Genomic DNA, 13087 nt, shown 5'->3' on the forward strand with positions numbered 1-13087 from the left:
ATTAAAGTCCAAGGCTTACCTCTTTTTCCATCCGCACTTCAATATCATATTGAGAGAAAAATTCTTTAGTTCGTAGGTAGATATCTTCAGGCTTTGCATTCATTGCCTATAGAAAATTTAAGCTCATCAGGACAGTTTCTAAAAATTACAATTAACTGGCAATCAGTTTACGTCATAATGGATAACAGAGATGCACTATTTCTGTACAGATACACAACAAAAGTAAAATTCTGAGCGTTTAATAGGGCATCTAAATCTTTGATTGCATGGTTTAAAGGCATGTCTACAGCTAAAAGTTAGATTATGGTTTGCATGCTTCTTATACGCCTTTTAAATCCATCAAATATTGTGCATTATGGTAAGCTGCAATGCATATCCATTCACATGTGAAATGAGATACCATTCAGGAATGACATTGCAATTTACAAATACACATTGCATGAGTTACTGCAGTAAAATAGTGGGAACAGCCCAAAAAGGCGCCCGATTATTCAAACTAATAATTTGTATTAGAAAAATGTGAACATTTTCTTAACATGACTGTTGAATTCTGTAGCCATCACCATCTCTCACAAAATTTAGTTTTCCTTATTGATGCAGCTAGGTTCTTCTTGCTGATGAAATTCTTGTCCTGGACTGGTGCTAATTAACAAACGTGTGAATCAGCAGTCACTGCTGATTCACACGTTTGTTAATTAGTACTCCATGCAATAATTAGTACTCCATGCAATACTCCATGCAACTTGTTTTATCCCTCTGTAGTACAAGCAGGAACTCCACTTCAGGAACACTGCACATCATCATGAGGGTGCATAAAGAGAATGTCAGTGACAGCATGAACTGGAATTTGTGTGACTTTGCAGGGAGAACTATAAGCTAAACTTTAGATCTTGATGAAGTTTTAATTAGCGATGAAGTACATAGATTGAAATCAAAAGCCGATGTTCTACTTCAAAGCAATACTGACCTTACTTAGTTTTGTTCTGTCATAAGGCAAGTGCTTTTCTTTGGTCACCATAATGATTTGCCCTGTATATCCTTCTTGACGCAGGGTTTCTGCACACACCAGGGCAGCAGGTCCTATAATGGCAAAAAAAGTAATTAAACAAATAATAAACAGCAAAATATCTGGATCTCAGTAACATAGTGTTTCATATTCCACACCATTCACTAAACTATTCACATTAGTATCTCTTACATTAATAATCTCATTCTCACTGCCATTATCGTCAAATAGATGGGCCAGTTACAGTGGGAGGAATTAGAACCTCTTATAGGTTTAATGCTATGTTCTATGGTTAGCCCTTTATAGCCATAGTTTTATAGCTATGGCTATGAAGAGATTTCCTTTCTTTCAGGTACAGGAAAGGGAAGTCAGTAGAGACAGCACCTTGTCGCATGTCACCAGATACACCCATTGAAAGGCTTTCCATTTCACTTATCCCAATGACCATGGTCACCTTGGCAATAAGTAGGGGTAAACTTCACCTAAAGGGAGACAACAAAAAAAACCTGACAGGTTCTAACATATATCTTCATTTATCACAACTAGAAAAAGTTTTGTCTTGAGATCCCACTTTTACATTGAGTACATAAATTGTTGAATTATCAGTGTCCTGTTTTACAGTGTTACTGTTTTATTCAGCAGAAAAAAAAAACACAGATATTATTAAAGAGGAACTTGAGACAAAACCCCAAAGCCAATTATACACCTACAAACTAAAACTAAATAGCAATTTTCCTGGGTCATTACCTCAACAACAAATGTATGTGTTAAAGGTTTGAAATGTAATTTTACATCATTGTGAAATTTTTTAAATGTTTACATTTTTGTGGTTCACACATCACTGTCACTATGGGATAGTTTCAATGCACCCTCTATAGGAATGGTAAAATACACTTGGCAGTTACAATTTACCGGTATCTAAATGTAAGCAGACAAGGGCACAGTGATCATATTTCTTCCAGCACCCAGACAAGCCCCCTCATACAAATCACAGGCTTCCATATCTTCTTCAAGTAGATGGATAGCTAGAATATAAAATGCTTGTGGTTGCCATACCATAGACCATGCCAGTGCAATCACCACACAAAGGCAGTAAGACTCTTGTGGTTAAAGCTCACATAGGTTTATGTTCTGGAACACCACCAAACCTGAACTGGATGAAAACTCCAGTAAGAGAAATAGTCAACCTTAAAAATGGTATCAGTCCTACATGGTATCAGAATATGTATACTTAAGGCTTGTATTTTCGAAATACTGAAGTGCCTGTAGTTATTGTTGCAGACTCATTACTTGCTAGCAAAGTACTTTCTTGTGTTAAAAGAGGAATAGACTGCAGAGATGGAGACATTATCCTTCTCCTGTACAAAGCATTGATCAGACCACATCTGGAATATGCAGTCCAGTTTTGGGCACCAGTTCACAAAAAGGACATTAGAGAGAGTGCAGAGAAGGGCAACTAAACTAATAAAAGAAATGGAGGAGCTCAGCTATGAAGAGAGATTAGTTGAACTGAATCTATTCTCCCTTGAGAAGAGAAGTTTAAGGAGGGATATGATCACCCTGGATAAATATATAAATGGTCCATTTAGAGAACTCTTATCCCAATTATTAACTTTAAGATTGTTACAAAGAACAAGAGGGCACTCTTTGCGTCTGGAGAAAAAGAAGTTTAAGCTCCGGATAAGGAAGGGATTCTTCACTGTAAGGTCTGTGAAAATGTAGAATCGGCTCCCACAGGAAGTAGCTTCAATATGTTCTATAGATTGCTTTAATAAAAAGCAGGATGCTTTTCTTGTAGGACAGAATATAACTGGGTATTTAAGCTTTAAAGTAAAGATAACAGACTGTTAATCCAGGGAACATCTGATTGCCTCAAAGAATTTGTTTTTCCCTGTTGGAGCAAAATGTACCAGGGTTTTTTTTTTTGCCCTCCTCTGGATCAACTATGTCCAAGGGGTTTTATATCTGGTTATGATCATTTCCCTAGTGGTTGAACTTGATAGACTTATATCTTTTTTTCAACCCTACTTACTATGTAACTATGTAATTACAAAAGATGAGGTGTCCATCATCATGAAGACAGAAATTGAGAGGAAAAACTTTGGCTGGATGTATATTTTGTTTTTGCCCAGATATAGGCTTTAAAACAGGTAATTGTAGGTGGCATATAAAAAAATTTATGAAATTGTTACCTGTTCCAATGATTGCTACAATACTTCTGTCACTGGCACAATGACGGCTCATGGCCTTTACTCTCTTAACATTTTCCAATGCCTGTATTTGGGGATAAAGATAAGTTATTAGCTTATTACCTAAGTTTAGGGGAATTCCAATACATCGCGCTGATTAATGACTAACTTGCCTTTTTACTTGTAACAATATGCACACTGCCATTCTCCACTTTTACCTGTAGGGAAAATATTACAAAATATGCAAATTAGAAAAACATTCACAAAACATAAGTTATTTATTCAAATAGAGTTTAACCTTAAACATAATTTAGACATATAAAAATGACACTTCATGATACAATACTTTTTTAATTAAATTTATTTTAATAAAGAACTGGCCTAGAACCCGGGTTCGAATCTCGGCCTGGACACTATCTGCATGGAGCTCTCCCAGTGTTTGGGTGGGTTTCCTCCGGCTACTCCGATTTCCTCCCACATTCCAAAAACATGTAGTTAGGTTAAGTTGCTTCCCCCCAAAAATGACCTTAGACAGTTTTAGAGAATAACATACATAAAGAGATTAACATATGACTGAGGTAGGGACATTAGATTGTAAGCCCCTTTGAGGGACAGCTAGTGGCATGAGCATGGAGTTTGTAAAGCTCTGCATAATATGTCAGCTCTATATAAATACTGTGTAAAATACTGATAAATGAATTACCCATTGTAAGGTCAGCCTATTTCAATAGCCTTTTCTTGTGTATTTTTGCATGAAGTAAATTAATCTATTAAAGCAACTCTCCACTTTTTTTTTATAAAAATGGTTGTGTAAATAAACACACAGCATTTTACCAATTGCCAAGAGGAGAGGGGGCATGAAAATGACACTGGTGAAGTACTGCATGAGATTCACAGATCTGATATCCAGAGTGTCTGAACATATGGCAGAAGCCCTGCTTTGAGGCATAAAGAAAACTATGATTTTTAGGTGAAGTACAGTAATCCAAACATTTGTTACACTCTCAGGAAAAGTAAACACTTTTTTGCATATCAATTCTTGTGCCTGAAGTTGTTCTTTAAGAGATTTCTATACTTCCAACAAAAATACACATAATAAATTATTTTTAAATTATTTTTATATGTTCTATGTGCTTCAGGTATGTGCTTTATCACAGTACAAATTACTGTAGGTCTACCCTTAATTTACTGTAGGCCTACTAAATAAACACGAATAAACATAAAATGTAGCTTGCCGACATCTGCAGCTATATGCTGCCCCGGCCTGCCCACAGCTGGCACCGTTCACATTCTTTCAGCAGCCAGTGACCTCTGAAATACTGTACAAGCAAAAAATGTCTGGTTCTGCCCACAACAAGCAACTGAGTCTATAGTCAGTTTTAGGATAACCACACTGGATTTTCACCTGTATGTAACATCTGGTAATAATTGTAATAACACTGTGAGCATAATAATGTACAGATTTTTTTTTTAATGTATGACATTTCAAACAAAATGACCAAGACTGGCCAAGCTGTCTGCAAATGTGTGATTGCTATTACTGTAAAGCAGGGAAGACTGTCCAATCCAGGGAATTCTTCTATGTCCCCCGTTTTCACATTAAAACATGCACCATGCCAAGGACATCGAACTCTGTCCCCTGCAAGGGATCCTGTAAAGAAACATTTATACAATAATTAAATTTATTCACCAACCTCCCTTCTTTTGTGTTTTCACAATGCTTATGTGTATACATTTCTAGTAAACTAATGGGTAAATTATGTTTGTACAGGAAACAATCAAAAGTAATTTCTTCTACAGGAGGGCGGGGGGTTAAATGCACTTTCCAGGTAACATTTCATAAAGCCTTTCTATTTGTACTGTATGCTACAGTGAAGTTGAGGAATACACGTTCAATAATTGTTGTTCAATAATCTTTCGCGATCCTTTCAACGACAAAAGACTGAACGACGCATGAATGAGAGCTGTACATATGGAGCCTTTCTGCTCTATGGAGAGGGGAGGGTGGAGAACGAGACAGTGGCACCCCTCTGCGCTCTCTCTCCTTCACTTGTATTGCAGTCGCTCGTCGTTCATGGATCCGCCAAGATAGATCCATGAACGATGTTTGACGAGCGCTGTACACATGTCAGATTCTCCTTCGATACTAGACATGAAGCGATGATCGGATGAGAATCATCTGACATGTTTAAGTAGCCTTAGACCAGATGATGTTTGGTAAAACAACAAAACAGCAATCTCAACATCAATCCTATGTAATAGATAAAATAAATAAAACAATGATAAATGTTTTTTTTTTAAATACTTTAGAAAGCCTATTGTGAGAGTACTGGCTCCTATAAAGTGATGCAAGAAAAAGACATGAGACATGAAGCTGACCACAAATGTTAACACCAAATGTGGATACATCAAACTGGTGATATATTGATAGTATACTTATGATCACTGCTGTTTTTGGTATCACTACACAAAGAATATCATTCAGCAAGTATACTACTGCAGGTGTTAGATTTATAAAATTTTTAGTATCTGGGCCATAAGGTTAAGTGTTTGAGTGAGCTTTGGGATATTTAAGTTTAGGGTGTTGTGTGAGGCAAAACTAAAGAATTTACACCCAGTCTGCTGCACAATGCATAGATCTACTTTACATGAACCCATGCACCGACAATGCATAGTAAAATAATTACACAATCTGAACAAGCAAAACAAGTCATTATTTAACCACATATCTTTAAACACTGAAAACAAATCTTAGGCTAGGTACACACATACAATAATTGTTGCTAGAAAACAAATGACTAACGACAGATCAGCGATTATTCATGATTATTTTGAATAATGGTATTGTGCACGATTCTGTACATGCTGTAACGATACGATCGATCAAATATCATCTACCAGTAATATACACACACTAGATACGATCGTTTGAACGATGCAGGAAGTGATGTGTACCGGAGAAAGTGTACCAAAGAACAATCCACAATCACTGAACGACCGTACACACAACAGATAGTGAAAGATTGTCACTCAAACGGATCCATCAGGACAGTCGTTCCTTTCCAGCGACATTGCTCATTAATCTGCGTCTTTGTGCACTTTTTTTGTTAATGATTATCGAACGATCAGTTTCCAACAACAATTATTACACCTGTGTACGTAGCCTCAGCTATTTTCTAAGAAATATAATCTTGGCAGCCTTCCAGCCCCAACAAACATCCAGAAGAGGTTTCTTAGTTGTTAAAAACAGATCTGACCCTGTGTTAGTGAGTTTTTGGTCGGGTGTAGCCGATATCACATGCAAACTCACGGGCACAAATATAACAAATGGAGCCAAGCTGGGTCTTCTCCATGTTTCTCCTCCTGTATCACCGTCTGTATTAGTCTGTCATTTGCAACCCCTATTTACTGTACAGTGCTGAGTAATATGTTGGCACTATATAAATCCTGTTTATTAATAATAATAATAATAATAATAATAATAATAATGTTTCTAATATGTCCAGGAAGAGGTATAAACACTCACTTTTGCACAATTTGCCTAATGCAGCAAAGGCCTGCATACCAACATGCTGGGAGCAGGGGAACTTTGGCTAATGGCTGAGGAAAGTGTGGGATATCTTATGCCTGGAAGAATTAATGACCACGGGAATTGAGAAGGGTTGGTTCTACTGGATACAATACTGTACTGCTTCAGAATCCAGTGCATTAATACCCCAGACTCTAACTGAGGGAATTATATTTACCATATCTGCCACCATTTTTTATTTACACCACTGTGGATCTCAGTACTGAAAGAAATGTGTTTGTGGCAATTCATTGTTGATTAGAAGCCTATATCCCCTTCCTTCAACCCCACCCCTCTTTTTCCCTTCTTCCCGCTCTCTCTAATCTATTTCTTCTTCACTTGTTCTTTTATATTTTGTCTTGTTTTTGTTATAAATATAAAATGGAGATACATAGGTTCAATATGAAACGTATTTGTAGCCCATATTTAATTTGTCTGATGCCTTCAAGATGATACTTGTAATCATTGTTATTGCATGAACCTGGTTGTGTCTCAATAAAAATGTTTGTTGTTATCTTTGAAGAACAACTTTACCGGCAGCTAGGAAGGTCAGAAATGGCATGTTTTAAAGCTTTACTACTTATTAATAATGCCCTCCAATAACAATAAAATAATACGTTAATAAGTGAACTATGGGAGTTATTATAATGACCCCCAAAGTGCACAATGGAAAGTGCTGAACTGCCTAATTGCAGTTTTACAGGTTCAGGAGTCATGAGAAGTCAATAATTATTCTCCTAAATCAAACAGGGCATACCAGCATTACCAAACCACATTATGTAAAGGTAAAGCACCTCCTTCTTGTCATGATTAAAATACTCCTGCATTACACATGTTTTAACACAAATGTACAGCCATGAAAAAATTGTAAACATATGCACACAACCCCCCAACATATTTAGCACTGCCATATCACGGGTCTGGGCAATGAGTTCATTATAAATATTATGTACATAGCATTACCTGATTACATTTGGGTGTAACAACACATGGGTACAGAAAAAATATTAATGGCTGCCTATAGACTTCAAAAAGTGTATAATATATTAACTGATAAGTCTGTTAATAAGTTACCCAGTTTTTATTTAAGTTTCCATACTAAAGCATGAGTATTTTTAAACACACCTTAGCTTTTTCAGTATAGTATATCCAACAAATTAGGCAAATCTCAAATATAACAATCCATCTGGTTCCAAGTATCCACATTCCCTAGAATTCTCCTGGTAATTAAAATGTCTTTCTTGCTGGCTGTTAAAACATTTGCAGGCATCGACAGGAATGTATTTGAATACAGTTACATTATAACTGTATTATTCCTACAGATAATTGTGTTCAATATTCATATAGATCATACAGCTGTCTTTTTGCCTCTGCCATTTACATGTGCCTATTGTACCTAATTCATATTTGCAGATAACGTTATTACATTTTTTTGTAGCAGAGTAAGTGTTTATGAGAAATAATAATGCACAACAATGCAAAGAATCTGCCCCCAATGAGGTTTTGCTGAATGCAGGTGATACTTAATATGATTGTCAGGGAAGGTGTACCTCAGAGACAGCCACAGTAAAGTTCTAGACATGACCGAGTTTACAATAAATATAATATTTTCATGCTTTAAGTTATAGCATTAAAAACATTTAATAGAGGAGAGCACTATAATAATTGATAAAACAAAACTCTTGTACCACTGGACATAGTGGATTGCTAAAGAATCAAAAATATTTATGTAGTAAGTCATTTCAAGGATAATAATGGACAGTGTCCCACAATACATGATGTTAAAAAAATGCAGTGGTTAGGAGTAAGCTGCCCGACTTACCCTTGCTTAAAGGAGCTCCATAATGGGAACATTTGTTGCCCACAGCACTGAATGTCCCGTTACTCTTCACTAATAGAATACTGCTCCCTAGTACCTCAAATTCCCGCATCCTGCATACAAAGAAAGAGGTTGGTAGACAATATTGTTGTAATATTTACTCCATTACAAAATTCATAGTTGTACTTGTAAATCACGACAGTAGCAACCACTATCCACATTTTGATTTGGGCAAGGGGACCCCTGGAGGGACAATCACCCATTCAAATGCAGTAACATGACAAGATTGGATAAAAGTTGAGTTACATAGTGGGTGATGAAACTAGCTGATGTTACTCTTGCCCAGTAGTTTAGGAAGAGAACGATCGTTATATGACCACTAGAAATTTGTCTCAAAGTTTTTGGTTTTTTTGATTTTGCATATAGTTTAATAAATTATTTGAACTATCACAATGATCCAGGGGATTGAGCTTTATTTATTACTATTTCACTTTACATGTCCTTACAAGGGAACAGCAGGTAACCAGCTAGACCATGTCTGCATTCTGCCATCGTAAGCATGATCGCTAAATTTTCTCACAGTTTAGGTGCTCCAAACACAGATATCATGTTATACTGACGTGCCTATGCAAGGTCCAAGCAATTACAGATTTTGAACTGCAGAGACATTTCATTCCATGATCTCCACCTTCACTGAACATGTTGCAGCACGTCTTGGTAGTTACTCCACTGAAGCCAATGTTGGTACAAAACTAATAAGTTAAGCAGGGGTAGGTGATCAGCAGCAAAATTGCTAGATCTTACCAGTGAAAAAGTTTATTTCAATCATGGTAATGCAATTGTTAGAATGTTCATAACAAAACTACAGATCACTGCTCCAAGATCATTCAACTACTAGCCTGTAACTTCAGATTTTTTACAATCATGAAGTCACACAAAAAGTATATTTGGGTGAATACACTGTTTTTTTTACTTTATTGAAATACCAGCACTTTAAATAATTTATTTTTAAAACATACATGTTAGACAAGATATTTTGTTACAATCCTTTTTATTGAATATTAAGACAAAACATAGCTTGTACAGAAAATAACACATACAGAAATCTAGAGCCTAACGGCTCACAATTGTAAAATACCAATACAAAACATATGACAATTAACTTATACATAGCAAAAATAAAAGTAAAGTGGGATCCTCCGCAAAATTGAACAAACCAAAGAAGGACGGTAGAGAATAACATGGAGGGGGAACTCACATAACTTAGCCTCTTGTATTGCCTGAAGTAGAAACCCAATCAAATATCAGGACATCAATACCTCTAATACCCTTCAGGGACTTTCAGACCCTTCTCAAATCCCGTTCCAGTAGCATAAATGTCTGTTATTTGATCCCATAACCTGCGAATGCCAGAGCAATCCCACCAAATATGTAACAACGTTCCCCGGTGAGAGTCACATCTCCAGCACTTGTCAGAAATTGAGGGAGAAATCCGATGAACGTCTGTGGGACATACATACCACCTAGACATAATTTTATAATTAGTTTCTTGGGCCTTACAAGGGAGAGCCATTTTATGGGTCAGCAAAAATGCCTTTTCCCACTCCAGAGGTGAGATAATTACTCCCAATTCTTTCTCCCAATAACTCGTAAAGGTGGGAGCCCTGGTAGCAGATAACCCAATTAATATCCCGTACACTTGAGAGATAATATGGGTCGGCCTATTTTCAGAGCGTAGTAATAATTCAAATGCCGTTAGGTTCCTTTGTGTAGGATAAGACGTTAAAAACTGAGCCACAAAAGAGGATAATTGGAGATATAAAAACCAAGCGTTCGGCATCTGCTGCACCTCGGCGCCCAAGGAGGAGAGGAGGATTCCCCCATAGGGGATACTAAACTGGGAGGCAATGATGTGTGGTCTGGGGAACCAGTCATCCTACCTGGTGAATGTGTCCCCATGTCCAGGGCTTGCTCTCTGACCTGTTCAGGCGAGTGTCCAGTAGATGTGGGGCTGTTCCGGACCGCATCCGTCCGCGATCCGGCTCCCTCCGGTAATTGAGGCCGCGGCTTTGCGGCCTGTGTACTCGCGGCCCTGAGGCTTGCAGAAAACATGCCCGGGATGCTGCTGGATCCCGGGGTTTCCCCACCAGGTCGGCTCTTCTGCCCCCCCTTTGTCTTAGGGCCCATCAGGTATGCTATACAGGCACCTGTGTGCTGCTAAAGCGGCTTCTTCTCCTCGTGGAGCACGGAGCAGTGCGTTTCTGCTTCCTACTCCGCCATCGGCCGGCCACGCCCCCCATCAGACAAGATATTTTGATGTACATACATTCATCAGTGTAAATTATAATTGATATGTACAGTATGCAATCTCTGGTTCCTGCTTTGCAGAAGTACATTGAAGCAGTTGTTCAGTGAGAACAATGTATTCCCTGTGTAGTTGATATTCATCACAATAGCAGTTTAAGAAAATGTCATGAGAGAAATAGAAATGCTGCCATTGCAGTCCTTTTTCTGCAAATGCTAGCTGCTGTGTCCGAACTCAGTATAGTCAGTCAAAGTCTCAGAACTAGCATGCTGAAAATGTGCCAGAACTACTTACCTGTATATATGTTCTGGGTAAAAAATAAAATAATTTTGAAATCATGGCACCAGAGTGACAGAAGGAGAAAAATATTTTTAAAAGGAGGGGTCATATATTGTAGCTTACATTAACAAATTCCATTTGAGGTTTATCATTTTCAATTAGATATTTATAAGAAGCCAATTTTCTCTGCATCTAGAACAGCTTTCTAAACCAGGATTCTGTGGAACCCAAGGGTTCCTCTAGAGCAGTGGTCCCCAATCTTTCGGACCTCATGGAACACTAAATTCATAATTTTAAATCCAGCAGCGTGTAGTAGAAGCAAGTGTGCATACGACAGATCTGAAACCCGGACCGCGCATGCACAAGGAGCCTTGTGTCACTCAAAAGAAAACACCAGAGTGACTACATGATACCAGAACCCGCCCACTCTTCTATTGCAGGCTCAGACCTGCTAAACATCCGGGGGGTGGACAGTAGCGCAACTCTTGTTGTGTCCATATGGGGGACATGATCAGTGGAGTCAAGAGAAGGGGACAGCTGCTCTAGAGCAGCCTTTTTCAACATTTTTAACATAGGGGGAACAATTAAAATACCTTTCGGGGCTTTGGAGAACCCCTGATATAATTACTATACCCAAAGACCAGAGTACATTAGTGTGGTGGTCAGCAGGAAGAATGACTCTAAAGGCAAGCTTTAAAACGCTTGCCTTTTTAGAAAGAAAGGTTTGTGAAGTGTGCTCTCATAGATCACTCATGCCGTGTGTCCTTTAAGAATCCCAAAGATACTGTTGTGTAATAGCATGTTTGCATTACCACAGTTGATGTTTGAAAACCCATTAGTATTTCCACATTAAATTGTGAAAATGTTTTTTTCTTAGTTTTTGGTTATGTTACAAGATCTTGAGACTGTATCCTGTACTGTCATCCCACTTTGTTTGGCAGACAAGTGTTGAAATCATTGCTCCTTTATATACAATTTCCTATGGTTTATATATTCAAATATTCAACACTTTGAATGCTTTAAAAGCTGGTTTTAACTGGCATATGGACAGTTCCACCATATTGGACTTTATCAGCAAGGGACCGTTAAACCGTTTGATGCTGTGAGAATAATTTAAAGCTTACTCTCCATCCTTAATGTCTGATTCCTTGCACAGCTCTAGGGTGATCCTTTCATTTCCGCTCATGGTGATTCTTTTAAATGCTGCAAAGCAAACATACAAAAGAGTATTACTCATGCAGGGTTTAGCAATTTTAAAATTGTATCTATAAACATGAATGTTTGTTATTGTACAGTGAATATTATACAGGCGCAAGAAACATCACAGTCACTGGACACCCTATTGAGTGGAAAGTGTACATAAGTATACATATGTTGTATGATCTGAATCTAAAAGGGGCTTTATAGCTTTTTTGAAACAGAATTGTTTTGTGTTTGTCATAATAACATTTTATATTAGAAGATTACATCACTCTGTATCAGCAATTGAGATTCTGACCTAAAATAAAGGTACCAAAAGGAATGTGAAGGCTGCCATTAAATACCGGATTATGAAAAGGATAGTTTTCTGGATGTCATATGAGTATTTGGTTTTGGTACTTTGTTTTACTGATGAAGGTAAATAATAGATACCCGATACAATACTTGATAGATTGTAAGCTTTTCGGGGCAGGGTCCTCTCCTCCTGTGTCACTCTCTGTATTGTGCTGCGTAATTTGTTGGCGCTATATAAATCCTGTTTAATATTAACCTCCCAACGGTTAAGCCTGACCTTGGTACGGGCTACAAAAAGTTGCAATTTTCGTTAACCCCCAACTTTTCTCCCTATATTAAAATCCTCACTTACCTGGTCCCGCTGTGCTCATCCAGCGTCGTGTTCGTGTTCCAGCGTCGTCCTCCAGCGTCGATCTCCCTCTCCAGC

The 13087-nt window shown here is 37.7% G+C and overlaps 1 protein-coding gene across 1 annotated transcript in view; it reads right to left on the reverse strand.

Moving 5' to 3' along the window:
• Nucleotides 1-13087, reverse strand: part of LOC140334173 (apoptosis-inducing factor 3-like) — a gene marked incomplete in the record, with an annotated part of 47389 nt that overhangs the window by 29575 nt on the left and 4727 nt on the right. The window contains 7 exon segments of the mRNA XM_072416372.1: nucleotides 20-106; nucleotides 968-1080; nucleotides 3199-3280; nucleotides 3369-3413; nucleotides 4737-4846; nucleotides 8586-8695; nucleotides 12291-12369. Coding sequence (XP_072272473.1) covers nucleotides 20-106; nucleotides 968-1080; nucleotides 3199-3280; nucleotides 3369-3413; nucleotides 4737-4846; nucleotides 8586-8695; nucleotides 12291-12352 — 609 coding nt within the window.

The sequence above is a fragment of the Pyxicephalus adspersus genome, chromosome 1 (genome assembly GCF_032062135.1).
Source record: "Pyxicephalus adspersus chromosome 1, UCB_Pads_2.0, whole genome shotgun sequence".
In the NCBI taxonomy this organism is placed as follows: Eukaryota; Metazoa; Chordata; class Amphibia; order Anura; family Pyxicephalidae; genus Pyxicephalus; species Pyxicephalus adspersus.